We start from the raw sequence: 15,084 nt of genomic DNA, 5'->3' as shown, positions 1-15,084 counted from the left end.
GTGAAACTGTCTTATTCCTTGTAAATGCCCAATCAAAGATGGCTCAGTTGTCCATCTAATCAAAAGATCAGGCCCTGTGATTCTTCAGTTTGTGAAGGGATTATGGAAGTGTTTCACCAATGTGTTTAGCCAACATGCTACATATTGGTGGCACAGTGGTTAGACTGCTGCCTCACAGCACCAGGGACCTGAGTTCAAGTCCGGCCTCAGGTCACTGTCTGTGTGGAGTTTACACATTCTCCCTATAATTGTGTGGGTTTCCTCCGGGTGCTCTGGTTTCATCCCACAGTTCAAAGATATGCGGGTTAGGTGGATTGGCCATGCTAAATTGCCCCTAGAGTCATGGAAAAATGTAGGGTAAATGTGTGGGGTTATGGAAGTGGGGCCTGGGTGGGATTGTGGTCGGTACAGACATGATGGGCTGAATAGCCTCCTTCTGCACTGTAGACATTCTATGGTCGTACGTGACTGAAGATGCTGCACAAAAGAGTGTTTTTTTTTCTCCTATTCCTTCCCTCAACATAGCACCACTCCTTCCTCTCCTCTAAGCCTTGAATAAATAGCCATCTCAGCCCAAGTTGTTGATGGTTGTGAGTTTCAAGTACATGACTGTCTATAAGCTGTCACCCAGAAACTAGAGCAAACATCACACTGCTCTGTGGTAAGGTGTGCTCTTCTGGGCTTCGATTTGAAGCATTTTAATGGGACGCATTTCTCTGCATCTAACTTGTACCTGACTTGAGTGTGCTCAATGGTGAATCTGGTAATGATGGAACTTAGTTCCCCAATGTTGTTCATCCTGAAAAATCAACCTCAAAACCTGTTGTGATGAATTGTAGGGTGACACACATTTTTCTTACAGGTGAAGAAAATCATGAACGGAGTATTTCAGTCATTGCGAGGAGAGTTTGACCTGGATGAAATGTACAACGGCAGAGCAGTTCTCAGTGTCATCGTGAACACTATCAAGGTACAGACTTTGTCGGTCGGCCCCAAAGAGTCAAAGGTTGGGCTTGTATGCCTGACCTTGCAATTAAAACCCACTGTCCATACTGGCTATATAATCTTTTTTTGGTGCAGTCCTTTCCTTTGCCTTTTCCCTTAGGCTTCAAAATAAACATCATGTGCAAATATAGCTAATATACAGGAGCTGGCCTCAGTCACTATGTCTCCAGCTGTAGGAATAGATTTGGAGTTTTGTCTCTCTCTTTCTCATGCTGTGTGACAGCACATACACAACAACTTGTCAACAGTATAGTCCCTTTATCCAATGAAGCAACTCAAAGTACTTTATAGGATCAAAGTCAGGCGCAAGGTGACACACAACCACATGGTTGAAGAAGTGGATTTTAAAGAAGGAGAGAGAAGTAGAGACAGAATTTGAAGGAGAGAAATGCAGAGTTTGAGCCCTAGGCGGTTCAAGGCACAGTCCTTAATTGTGGAATAAAGGAAATTGGGGGTGCATAAGAGAACTCAAGGATTCAGAGTTTAACCACAAGTTTAGGAATGTGTGAATGGTGGGAATATGACGAGGCCCATCGTGTGTCTGCATTTTCCTGTGGGAAAATCCATGATCTCCTGTGAGAGAGAGTGGAAGTCTATATACCAGTCTTTATTTTGTATTTTGACACAGTAAGTTAACTAACAGCAGAGCTATTGTTTTGTCTTTTTTCCCCAAAAGGCACAAATCCTGTTGAAAGGACAAGCCACACTGGAAGCAATATAAGAAAATGCAAAAATACATTAATAGAGTGATCAGTGGAATAAAGATGATGCAGGAAAAATAACAGGCAATAGGGGCTAAACACATCACAGCAAACATTCTTTCAGTACAACAGGGCAGTCAGAACAAGAATTCACGAGAAGATATGTGCCATCTAGGAAAATCAGTAACTCCAATTATAAATGCTAAAAGGACTCAAAAGCACATAAATTCTTAGCAAAAGATGCTGTTCATTTCAGAAGGCTGAGTGAATTGATGTGTGAAGGATTTTGATTTATTATTGTCATGTGTTAACATACGGTGAAAAGTATTGCTCCTTGCACACTATACAAACAGCATACTGTTGGTAGAGAAGGAAATGAGAGATGGCAGAATGTCATGTTAAAGTCATAGCTAGGGTGTAGAGAACAATCAGCTTATTGCAAGGTAGGTCCATTCAAAAGTCTGATTGCAGCAGTCGGTTGGTACGTGACCTCAGACTTTTGTATCTTTTTCCTGATGGAAGAAGGTGAAAGAGAGAATGTCCCAGGCTGCGTCAGATCCTTAATTATGTTGGCTGCTTTGCTAGGGCAGCAGGAAGTGTAGACAGAGTCAATGGATGGGAGGCTGGTTTGCATGATGGGTTGGGCTACATTCACGACCTTTTGTGGTTCCTTGTGGTCTTGGGCAGTGTAGGAGCCATGACAGGCTGTGATGCATCCAGAAAGAATGCTTTCTATGGTGCATCCGTAAAAGTTGGTAAATTTCCTTTGTCTTCTGAGGAAGTAGAGACGTTGGTGGGCTTTCTTAACTATAGTGTCGGCATGGGCGCCAGTACAGGTTGCTGGTGAACTGGGCACCTAAAAATTTGAAGCTCTCGACCCTTTCTACTTTTACTGACTGAGTACTTTTGTAATGGAGTGTTTGGATATGCCAATAAATTGGGATGAGGCTTATTTATAAAGGACTAAATCTACATGGGCAACTAGATCTCTACAGTCTTCCATGTGAAAGTAATGGAACTCATCATCAGAAGTAAGCTTCAGCATCATTTAAAATCCAGTAAACAGCATTGTGGAAAGTTCTGCACCATGTTATATCACCGATTTTCAAAGCTGTAGGGAACCAGGGAATGGATAAGAAATAGGCTAAAAGGTAATAGTAAGTATTGTGTACTTGACTTACAAGCATTGAGCAATGGCCCCAGAGCTCATTATTTCTAATTTATTTACACAAGCTGGATTGAAAAACCCAGTGCAAGCTGGTAAAATGATACTAGAAGTTGAAAGACTGTGCTTAGAAATCATAGAATGAACTGGGCAAAATGAGCAAGTGGACAGAACAATAATAGCCAGTGAAAATGCAGCCCAGAATATAATACTGCGTGTAGAGAGGAAGAATAAATGTTGCAGGCACCGAGTGGTCAATGGTGCAGAAAGAATTTAATGATTGAGTAAATTCTACATGGCCAACCAATGGAAAGCAGCAACCAAAGCCAATAGGATGTTGAAAGTCATTGTCAACTAACCATATCAGAGAGGAAGTCATGAGTTCCGGTTAGGTCCGACCTTGCATACTGTTCATTTTTAGCAGCTGTGACAAATGTCATTCAACTGCTGGTGGCAGTGCAGGGAAGGATGATGAGGCTGATTTCACCTGAATTGAGGGTCTGAAAGATGAGGTAAGACTGGAGAAGTGTGCTTTTCAACTTGGAAAGGCTGAGTATAGAATTCTAACACTATAAACACTGGAAAGGTAAACTGGGGATAAGGTGACGTACATTCAAAGTACTAAACATTAATTTGGGATTGATATCAGGAAATTCACGGACAGAAAACAATGAATAGAATAGACTTCCAGGACTTGTAGCAGACTAAAAATTCAGGGATTTTTTAAACCCCTAGATGCTGAAATATGTAGAAATGGTAGTACCAGCCATTCAACTCAAACAAGTTTGTGTTGGAGGTTACTCTCCAATCGATCCAATTGCATGGACCTTCCTGGTTCCCACATTCCGTTAAACACTTTTATCCCTATCTAATCTGATCTTGAATGGTGGTAGAGTTTCTTATCAGTTATTAACTCTGGAAGTGGATTCCACACAGTCTCTGTGTTTGAAGAAGTTTTTGCTGTTCTCTGTTCTAAATGTCTGTATTTATGGTTCCTTGGCCCTTGACCCTTTGATTCCTGGAAATAGTGTATTTCTATCTACTCTGTCACACATAGTAATTTTAAAACCTTTCATTATATCAGAGTAACTTTAGGATATTTCTGGATGAATGAATTACGATGGGACCCCCTCAAAAAATATAGTTGGTTTGTGCTGGTGTTTGGTTCCATGTTTACCCAAATGATCCATTGTCTGAAAGGTTCAACAATGCTGACAGTCATTGGAATATTTGCATCTCACCAAATCTAGTGCTATTGTCTCCCACCAAAACACACATTCTGATTATTGAGTTAAAATTGAACACCCTGGATTACTATTATTTACTCTGCGTCACTGCCCCAGCTCTAATATTCCAACTCAACATAAAATAGGGTCAAACCTGTGACTTTCTTAACCTAAGTGCATTGCTGAGCTACTGACTAAAATGGTGAAGCTGTTAGGGCAATCCCATGATGATCCTTTAAGAAATGAGAGAGTTTGTCAGCAACTAATTTAACTCTGAGGTATTGCAATCCAATCTGATCTTGAAAGGGATCTACATATGCACCTTATTTTTCCCCCAAATGTGACTGACTAATTTGGGGCAGACTGGGAGAATAAAACCTGTATTGGTCAGTCCCACACTGCATGGTGCACCTCTAACTGATCATCATGGGACCCAGCAGCAACTTATGCCCCAATGCTGGTGATGCAGTTTATCTTGTCTTGTTATTTCCTGACAGGAAGTTACCCTTCAACTCCTGAGAAGTGACCAAGACCAGCCAATCACAAAAAAAGACAATGAGGATGAAGAATCTGAGGAGGAGGTTGAAGAGCAAGCCACTTCCCCAATTGAGAGTCCGAGTACGAAGGTGCATACCTCTATCACAGAAAATCCAAGGAATGGGGCAATGGGCAAGGAACTTTCCACAGCACTTGAAGCTGATCGGCTAAATGATGTGGCTTTATCATCTGGTCCGTCTTGTGAACCGGTTGAGCTTAAACTAGACCACGCTGAGGCTGGAGGCTCAAAAACAAAACAGCTGGAGTTGGAGCAGTCGGAGGCAGTTATGAACCCTACCCTGGGCAATGCCATTCTTGCACCAAGTCCACCTACAGCAGACCGTCAGGAGGATGCTGCAGGAGACTTGGGAAAACAGACAGGTGAGGGAGAGACTGAAATGAAAATAGAATCTCCTCTGTCTGAAAAAGAAAGTGAAAAACCTCATGAACAAACCCAGGTTCTTGAGCATGTCAGGACAGTGGAGAACAGCCTTAACCCAGTGGATGGGGCTCGGCGGTGCGAGTCAGGCAATGCCTCCATTTTGAACAGTTCAACAGCTGGTGAAAAACAGGAAGAGCAATCTCAAACACCCAGTTTTGAAAATGGGGAGAGAAGCACTGGAATTCAGGAGATGACTCTGCCTTCGGAGCCTCTGCATGGAATAATCCCAGCTCTCAATGGGGATGAAAAGAACCCAGAAATCCCAGAGGGTCCAGTGTTCGATCCAAATGAAACACCCTCAGAACCGGAGACGTTGCATGTGGCCAAACGTGGTTCCAATGGAACAAGAACAACTGAAGACCCCAAATCTAAATCTGTCTCCACACCAAACCCCTCCAGGTAAATAGCATACAAGCCAAAGAAATCACAAGGTTTATGGGTTTCCATACTTGGGAATGCCCTTGGAAGCAGAAAATATGATAGTCCAATCACAAAATTCTGGGTCAGCATGCCCTAATAGAAATGAAATGGTTGGATTCATTCAGAAAGCCATTGCTGTATAATAGGATTATGTAAGTGCTCATGGGGGATTACCTGTTTTCAAGGATAAGATTTTTAAAATAATTCTAAATCTAATCTATTTGGCTGTAAATTGCTGAAGTGTGTCTGCTGCATGTTCCAGGTATTGCTTCTCTCAGGATGTGATTTCCCATGCCTTGCTGTGCCTTCAAGCTGGGTGCCATTTGTAAATTGCATATTTCTGATCTTACCAAGGTCCTTTGTGTAATCTGTGATAAGACATCTTTACTCTTGCACTGCAATCCCTTTGTAATAAAGACTAACGTATCATTTGCCTTCCTGATTGCATGTTAACTTGCCGTGATTCATGTATAAGGACGCTGAGCTCTCTCTGAATATCAATGGATAACTTTCCAAGCAAAGATTGACAGAAAACTGTAACTGTTTGCTGGACCTTTGGTTACTGTATTTCCAGAATGCTGCTTTGTATTTTCTACTGTCATGGCAGATAAAACTATTTGTTTAATGCCTCTGCCATTTTCTTATTCCCTATTATAATTTCTTGTATTTCTCTCTCTCTCTCCCTCAAGGGACTGTTGTTTACCTTTGTTGATTTCATCCTTTGTGCCTCTTGCTAGTTTGCTCTCCTATTATGTCTTTGTCCATTTTTGGTTTTCCTATGCTGAACTGTAGAACCTTTCCAATCCTCAAAGCTGCTAACTTTCTTTAGCAATATAAGCTGCTTCCTTTTGATCAAATTTGACCTTTAACTTTTTATTCATTGTGATTGGCCATATTTTCTGTGGGGATTTGTACATCTGTTGTGAATTACAAACAATACTTTAAAAGTTTGTTGTTACTTATCTACTGTCACATCTGTGACTCTTACTTTTCCAATCTATCTTAACACCAGTATTCCACCACCACCTCAAAGTTGATTATTGCTGATTAGTGATCTAGACTTGGGTCTATTGCTCTTCAGACCCAAGTTTGATTAGCAGATGGTGAAACCTGAATTCAATAAAAATGTGGAATTAAAAGTCTGAAAGGTTTTTACAACAATTGATAATGGTCACCAATCTGGTTTGGTAAGAAAATCTGTCCTCCTTACCTGGTTTGGCTCACATGTGATTCTAACCCTACAAACAATGTGGTTGACTCTTAAATACTGAGTTGTGTCAAACCTCTCACAAATCACTGAGTTATTACAAACCTTGTGTAAAAGAAATGAAAATGGACAGACCACCCAGCATCAACACTAGTACTGGAAATTACAATGGCAAATTCCCCTTAAACCTTGGGGGCTTGGGCCAACATTGGAATAGCCTGACTGTCATGCTCTTGGAAAAACACCTTACAAGAAATGTGCCAGGTGCTACCATCACCATCTCTGGGTATGTCCTGTTTCACCAGCAGGATAGGCCCAGCAGAGGTGGTGGCACATAGTCAGGAGGGAGTTGTTCTGGAAGTCCTCAACATCACCTCCAGACCCCTTGAAGTCTTGTGGCATCAAGGTCAAACAGGCCGTGGAGCCTCCTGCTGATTACCTTATATCATCCCCCATGCTCGGCTGCTGAACTCCCATGTTGAACACTACTTAGAGGAAGTACTGAGGGTGACAAGGATACAGAATATATGCTGGGAGGGGACTTCAATGTCTACAACAGCTGGCTTGGTAGAACCACTGTTAGCCTAATTCTAAAGGATTTAGCTGCTACACTGAGTCTGCCAACAGGTGGAGAGGGGAATAACATTTCTTACCTCATACTGCCTGATACATCTGTCCAAGGCAGTACTGGTAGGAGTGACCATTGCCCAGTCCTTTTGGAAACAACTTGGTTTCCTCTGGAGATCCCCAGCATCATAGATGCCAGTCTTCAGCCAATTTGATTCACTCAAAGTGATATCAAGAAATGGCTCAAACAAGGGCTATGGACCATGACAATATTCCAGCAATAGTACTGAAGACCTGTGCTCCAGAATGTGCCATGTCCCTAGCCAAACTGTTCCAGTACAGTTACAACCCTGACATCTACTCAGTAATGTGGAAAATTGCCCAGGTTATGACCTGTACATGAACAAAACAAATCCAGCCCACCCAATTACTGCCCCCTTGATCATCAGTAAGTTGATGGAAGGGTTGGCAACAGCTCATCAAGTAGCACTTACTGAACAATAACCTGCTCACTGATGCTCAGTTTGGGTTTTTACCAGAATCACTCAGCTCCTGACTTCCTACAGCCTTGATTCAAATATGAACAAAAAAGCTGAATTCCAGAGGTGAAATGGCATGAGAGTGACTGCCTTTGACATCAAGGCAGCATTTGACCAAATGTTTCATCAAGGACCCCTAGGAAAGAACTAAGGAAACTGGAGTCACTGGGAATCAGGGAAAAGCTCTCTGCTGTTTTGAGTCAGACTTTTCTTATTTTTCACAGGATGTGGGTATTGCTGACCTCCACTTATCTCAAATTGCTCGAGGGAGCATTTAAGAGTCAACCACAATTGCTGTGGCTCGGGATGTAGATCAGACCCGATAACGACAGCAAATTTTCTTCTCTAAAAGACATTAGTAAACCAGATGGGTTTTTTTACAACAATCGGCAATGGTTCCGTGGTCATCATTAGACTTTGAATTCAATAAAAATCTGGAATTTAAATTTCACCATCTGCGGGGATTCAGACCAGGGTCCCCAGAGCATACCCTGGGCTTCTGGATTACTAATCCAATGGCAGTACCTCTCTGCCACTGTCTCTGTGGCAGAAGAAGGTGGAAGGAAGAAGGTGGTTGTTGGACGTCAGTTATCTCAGTTTCAGGACATCGTTGCAGGAACTTCTCTAGATAGGGTCCAAGCCCCAATCATTGTCAGCTGCTTCCTTCCATCAATCAGTGAGAATTGAGGATAATTACATAATTGCATAATATTTAGTCCTATGTACAATTCCTCTGTTACTGAAGCAGTCCATGGCCAAATGCAACAAAACCTGGATAATAACCAGGCTTGGACTGACATGTGATAGGTGACATATAAAATTACCATCTCTGACAAGACAGGATTTAACCATCATACGATGACATTCAACACTATTACATGGCTGAATATCCCACTATCATGCTAGGGCGTTGCTATTGAGCAGACGCGGCACTAGGTTTGCCGTATAAATACTGTGGTTACAAGAGCAGGTCAAAGCTAGGTATCCTCCAGCGAGTACTTCACCTCCTAACTCCCCAAAGCCTGTCCACCATTTACAATGCACAAGCCAGGAATGTGATAGAATACTTTCCACTTGCCTGGAATAACACAGCTCCAACAACCCTCAAGAACCTTAACACCAGCCAGGACAAAGCATCCTGCTGGATTGCTACCTCTTCTACAAATAAACACAGTCCCTCCACCATTGACACAACAGTGTGTACCACATACAAGATGAACTGCATCACCACAGCTCCTTCGACAGCACCTTCCAAACCCACAACCACTACCACCCAGATGGGCAAGGACAGCAAACTCATGGGAACACTGCCCCCTGGAGGTTTTCCAAGCCACTTGCCATCCTGATTTGGAAATATTCTTACTCCAAGTGAGGTCTGACAAGGGTCTTATAAAGCTGCAGCATCATCTCCCAACACCTAAACTCAATCCCCTGATTAATGAAGGCTAGTACACCATATGCCTTCTTGACCACATCCTCCACCTGCAAGGCCGATTTAAGAGTCCTATGGACCTGGCCCCCAAGGTCGTTCTGATCCTCTACACTGCTAAGAGTCTTACCCTTGGATATGATACAACATTTATTGGTTACAACAGATTGTCAGTTATCCTTGGGTCATGAAAGGCACTATGGAAATGTAAATCTTTGCTCAGCTCTGCTGCCTTTGTTGCTTTGCTTTGCTGCTGTTACATTTGTTAGGAATTTTTGGGGGATTTTATAATTAGCTTGGGAACTTCTTGAGCAGGGGATAAAGAAGAGAAGACCAGCCATGGTTCCTCTCTCCTTACTGAACAGTGCATGCGTGGGTAGAATCATTTAGATTGAGATGACAATTTCCTCGATCGAGTTACCAACTGGCACTTGCTACCTCGACTTAACAGATGAAGAGCGAACAGTTGGGCTTCTTTTAGAAGAAGCTTATCCTATGCCAGTTGCTGTCTGGAGAAGAGCAAGACATTAAAATAAGCATGTACAGAACTCCATGAACAGGAAACTTTGACATGCTGATCCTGTGATCTTTTACTTTTAGTCTTTTCAGCGATGATGATGATGAGGGTTTGTTCAAGTCGGTGACTCCAAAAGTGGAGAAGATTGCAGCGAAGGAGGAGAAAGAGGAGGATGAAGACGAAGTGGTAAGAAAATGAAGACTTCTTTCTTCCTCACTGTTGTAGTGATGAGGACAGGCGGTGCCACAGTAATATCCTGCAGCTTTAAGGGAGTTGTGAACTGAGTGTGTACAGTACAACAGAGGTGGGATAAATAATTTGCATGTAACCAAGTGTTGGATACCTGGAAGTGTGATTCTAGACCCAATCTAACCTCAGTCCTGCTACCGTTCAGTAGTAGCAAATGTGTGTCAAGGGTCTCTGGAATCTCACAACCCTTTTCTTTTCCCTGTTGATTGTTGTGCTGTTTATCACTCTGCACCTTTCTCTCTCACTCAATCAGAGTATGAAGGGCCGCCCACCACCAGCCCCACTCTTTGGAGATGACGACGAGGAAGATGACTTTGACTGGCTTGGATGAGGTCACCTCTGTTGCCATTACAGAGGAGATGGAACTGGTTCCTGAAGAGGCCAGGATGGACCCTGAGAAACATGGTGTTTATTTTGTAACGTATCACCCTGTGGAACTTCACATTCCGAGATTCTCTCAATGTTTGTAACCTGCTGGTCAGAGCTCGTTTGGTGTCCCCGTTCAGCACAAAAGGAAGCTGTGGATGAAAGTGCACTGACTCCAAACCATGTCGGTATTGTTCTCGAGCAGTATGTGACTCTGTTGCAAACAGATTTTCTTCTCATTTCCGGCTGAACTTCAATAAATTTCTACTGCTTATACAGCCCGGGCTGTTAATGGCTTGACCAACCCAACTGTGCACAGGACAACTAATGACTGCTTTGTAACTCTTATTGTCTGCTCAGTTTGGTTAGGAATCTCCTCCCTTCAGTTTTCATCACTTTGAATCAGTTGTGATTGTCCCAATCCCTGGATGAGGATCGTTCTCCTTGTTCTGTGTGTTGAGTGCAGCACGAATTTGGTTCAAAATAAAGTATCTCTGTGCCTTAACCTCCAATCACTTCCATTACTGACATGGTTCTTTGATGCAGCCTGTCTGGTTACAATGGGGAGAGGGGGACAGAGGGAGGAAGCAAGGGAGAGGAGGAACAGGGAAGGGCAGGATGGAGAGGGGGTGGAGAAGGGCTGCAGGAAGAGGGGAGGCAAAAGTGGGAGGGAGAGGACAGGGAGGGGATGTGGAGGGGGGCAGGATGGAGAGGGGGTGGGGATGAAGAGGGTGTGGGAAGAGGAGAAAGGAGGAGGCAAAGGCTGCAAGGGGAGGGTGGGGAGAAGTGGACAGAGCGGGGAGAGGCAGGGGTTTTTAATTTTAATAGCCAGCCCATTGCCAATTCTTGATTGCCACCTGTAGAACACTACAACACAAACAGGCCCTTCGGCCCACAAGTTGCACCAATCACATCTATACCTACCAAGTCATAGAACTATCTGTAACTCCCAATCCCATTAAATCCCATGTACTCATCCAGAAGTCTTTTAAAAGACCCCAGCGAGTTCACCTCCAACACCACTGACGGCAGCCGATTCCACTCACTCACCACCCTCAGTGAAAAACTTACCCCTGATATCTCCAGCTGAGTGTTTTCACGTTTTGAGTGTTTTGTACAGTTTTCCATGACCAACTTTTAACAGTATTACACAGCAAATATACCTGGAGATGTACAAGAAAAAGGTACAGATGTACAGAAAAAATACTGTGTGTGAACTGCAGTGTGAATAATCAAAAATCTTTGTTCATCTGCATTGTGTTTGAAGCAATTGTTGAAAGGCCGGTGTGCAGCACCCATTGCCAGTGCACAGTGCCATCATTGTCCACAGCAGGGTGGCATGTACAGCTCAGCAGCTTCCACAATGTTGCCTTACAGACAGGAAGCGAAACATGAAACTGTGGCTGCAAATAGTCACACGATTATTCCGGCCATAGTGAGTAATTCCTCTGTTGGCCACCACTAAGTGATTTTGTCTCTGATTTTGCTCACAAATCAATTGAAACTCTAGAATGCAAAAACACAAACATTATTGGTTCACCCTGCTAGCACTGACTGCTTGAAACAGCAATCCAGTTCTCTGCTCTTTTCCTACACGTGTATCTAATTCCACTTTGAAAGTTTACTACTCAGAGTGCCTACAGTGCAGGAGGCGGCCATTTGGCTCATCAAGTCTGCACCAATTCTTATCACAGCATCCCACCCAGGCCCTATTCCCTTAACCCCATGTATTTAACTCTCAAATCCCCCTAACCTACACATCTTGGGAGACTAAGGGGCAATTTAGCATGGCCAATCCACCTAACCTACACGTAGAACATAACAGCACAGTACAGGCCCTTCGGCCCTCGATGTTGCGCCAACCTATGAAACCAATCTAAAGCCCATCTAACCTACACTATTCCAATATCATCCATGTTTATCCAATGACTATTTAAGTGCCCTTAATGTTGGTGAATCCACTACTGCTGCAGGCAGGGCATTCCATGCCCTTACTACACTGAGTAAAGAACCTACCTCTGACATCTGTCCTATATCTATCACCCCTCAATTTAAAGCTATGTCCCCTTGTGCTAGCCATCTCCATCTGAGGATAAAGGTTCATACTGTCCACGCTATCTAATCCTCTGATCATCTTATATGCCTCTATTAAGTCACCTCTTAACCTTCTTCTCTCTAATGAAAACAGTCGCAAGTCCCTCAGCCTTTCCTTATAAGACCTTCCCACCATACCAGGCAACATCCTGGTATATCTCCTCTGCACCCTTTCCAATGCTTCCATGTCCTTCCTATGGCGACCAGAACTGTATGCAATACTCCAAGTGTGACTGCACCAGAGTTTTGTACAGCTGCAACATGACCTCATGGCTCCGAAACTCAATCCCTCTACCAATAAAAGCTAACACAATGTATGTCTTCTTAACAACCCTATCAACCTGAGTGCCAGCTTTCAGGGATCTATGCACATGGACACCAAGATCTTTCTGCTCAACCACACTACCAAGTAACTTACCATCAGCCGAGTACTCTATATTGCTGTTACACCTTCCAAAGTGAATCACCTCACACGTTTCCGCATTAAACTCCATTTGCCATTTCTCAGCTCAGCTCTGCAGCTTATTTATGTCCCTCTGTAACCTGGAACATCCTTCCGCACTGTCCACAAGTCCACCGACTTTAGTGTCATCCACAAATTTACTAATCCATCCTGCTACGCCCTCATCCAGATCATTTTTATAAATGACAAACAGCAGTGGTCCCAAAACAGATCCTTGTGGATTTGTTTGAACATTTCCCGTCGACCACCACCCTCTGTCTTCTTGCAGCTAGCCAATTTCTGATCCAAACCACTAAATCACCCTCAATCCCATGCCTCTGTATCTTCTGCAATAGCTTACCGTGAGGAACCTTATCAAACTCTTTACTGAAATCCATGTACACCACATCAACTGCTTTACCTCATCTACCTCTTTGGTCACCTTCTCAAAAGAACTCAATAAGGTTTGTGAGACATGACCTACCCTTCACAAAACCGTGCTGACTATCCCTAATCAAATTATTCCTTTCTAGATGATTATAAATCCTCTGTCTTACAATCTTTTCCAAAACTTTGCCCATAATATAAGTAAGGATCACTGGTCTATAATTACTAGGGTTGTCTCTATTTCCCTTCTTGAACAAGGGGACAACATTTGCTATCCTCCAGTCTTCCGGAACTATTCCTATAGACAATGACAACCTAAAGGTCAAAGCCAAAGGCTCTGCAATCTCCTCCCTAGCCTCCCAGAGAATCCTAGGATAAATCCCATCTGGCCCAGGGGACTTATCTATTTTCATACTTTCCAGAATTGCTAACACCTCCTCCTTATGAACCTCAATCCTGTCTTGTGTAATAGCCTGTATCTCAGTATTCTCCTCGATGACATTGTCATTCTCCTATGTGAACACTGACAAAAAATATTCATTTAGTGCCTCTCCTATCTCTTCGGACTCCATGCACAACTTCCCACTACTGTCTTTGACTGGCCCTAATCTTACCCTAGTCATTATTTTATTCCTGACATACCTATAGACAGTTCAGGGTTTTCCTTAACCCTACCTGCCAAAGACTTCTCAGGTCCCCTTCTGGCTCTTAGCTCTCTCTTTAGGTCCTTCCTGGTTAACTTGTAACTCTCAAGCACCCTGAGCCTTCACGTCTCATCTTGACATAAGTCTCCTTCTTCCTCTTCACAAGTGATTCAACTTCTTTAGTAAAACCACGATTCCCTCACTCGACCACTTCCTCCTTGCCTGACGGGTACATATTTCTCAAGGACACACAGTAGCTGTTCCTTGAACAAGCTTCACATTTCAATTGTGCCCATCCCGTGCAGTTTCCTTCCCTATCCTATGCATCCTAAATCTCGCCTAATCATATCATAATTACCTTTCCCCCAGCTATAACTCTTGCCCTGCGGTATATGCCTATCCCTTTCCATCGCTAATGTAAACATAACCGAATTGTGGTCACTATCACCAAAGTGCTCACCTACCTCCAAATCTAACACCTGGCCTGGTTCATTACCCAGTACCAAATCCAATGTGGCCTCGCCTCTTGTTGGCCTATCTACATACTGTGTCAGGAAACCCTCCTGCACACATTGGACAAAAACTGACCCATCTAATGTACTCAAACTATAGCTTTTCCAGTCAATATTTGTAAAATTAAAATCCCCCATAACAACTACCTTATTACTTTCACTCCTATCCAGAATCATCTTTGCAATCCTTTCCTCTACATCTCTGGAACATCTTTGGACTGTGGAAGGAAACCTGAGTACCCCGAGGAAACCATGCAGACACGTGGAGAATGTGCAAACTCTACAACTCTACACCAGTGACTGGAATCAAATCCAGGTCCCTAGCACTGTAAGACAGCAGTGCTAATCACTGTGCTACCCTTTCAGGCTGCATTTCCACATCAGTATTTTTTTTAAATGTTCTCAACTTACTTCTGGTTCTGTTGCTGATTATCTTAAATCTGCATCTGCTGGTTACTGACCCTTCTACCACTGGTCAGTTTCTCCTTATTTACTCTATCAAGACCTCTCATGATTTTAAGCATCTCAAATAAATCTCCTCTTCACCTTTGCTTGAAGGAGAGTGAAGGTGCTATACTTGTAAGGGATTCCATCATCAGGAGAGCAGATAGGTGCCTCTGCAGCCATAGACATAA

General features: G+C 43.2%; 1 protein-coding gene across 1 annotated transcript in view; it reads left to right on the top strand.

Moving 5' to 3' along the window:
• Window positions 1-10,882, top strand: part of LOC145358396 (FK506-binding protein 15-like) — a 77,690-nt gene extending 66,808 nt beyond the window's left edge. The window contains exons 26-29 of the mRNA XM_080212431.1: window positions 863-970; window positions 4,595-5,475; window positions 9,839-9,941; window positions 10,258-10,882. Of these exons, the coding sequence (XP_080068557.1) occupies window positions 863-970; window positions 4,595-5,475; window positions 9,839-9,941; window positions 10,258-10,335 (1,170 nt within the window). The 3' untranslated portion in view covers window positions 10,336-10,882. The remainder of the gene's footprint in view (window positions 1-862; window positions 971-4,594; window positions 5,476-9,838; window positions 9,942-10,257) is intronic.
• The last annotated feature ends 4,202 nt before the right edge of the window (window positions 10,883-15,084 follow it).

This window comes from Carcharhinus amblyrhynchos, chromosome 25 (assembly GCF_965287045.1).
Source record: "Carcharhinus amblyrhynchos chromosome 25, sCarAmb.v2.hapA, whole genome shotgun sequence".
Lineage (NCBI taxonomy): Eukaryota > Metazoa > Chordata > Chondrichthyes > Carcharhiniformes > Carcharhinidae > Carcharhinus > Carcharhinus amblyrhynchos.
Note: the sequence above shows the minus strand (reverse complement) of the source record. Positions and strands in the feature narration are given on the sequence as shown.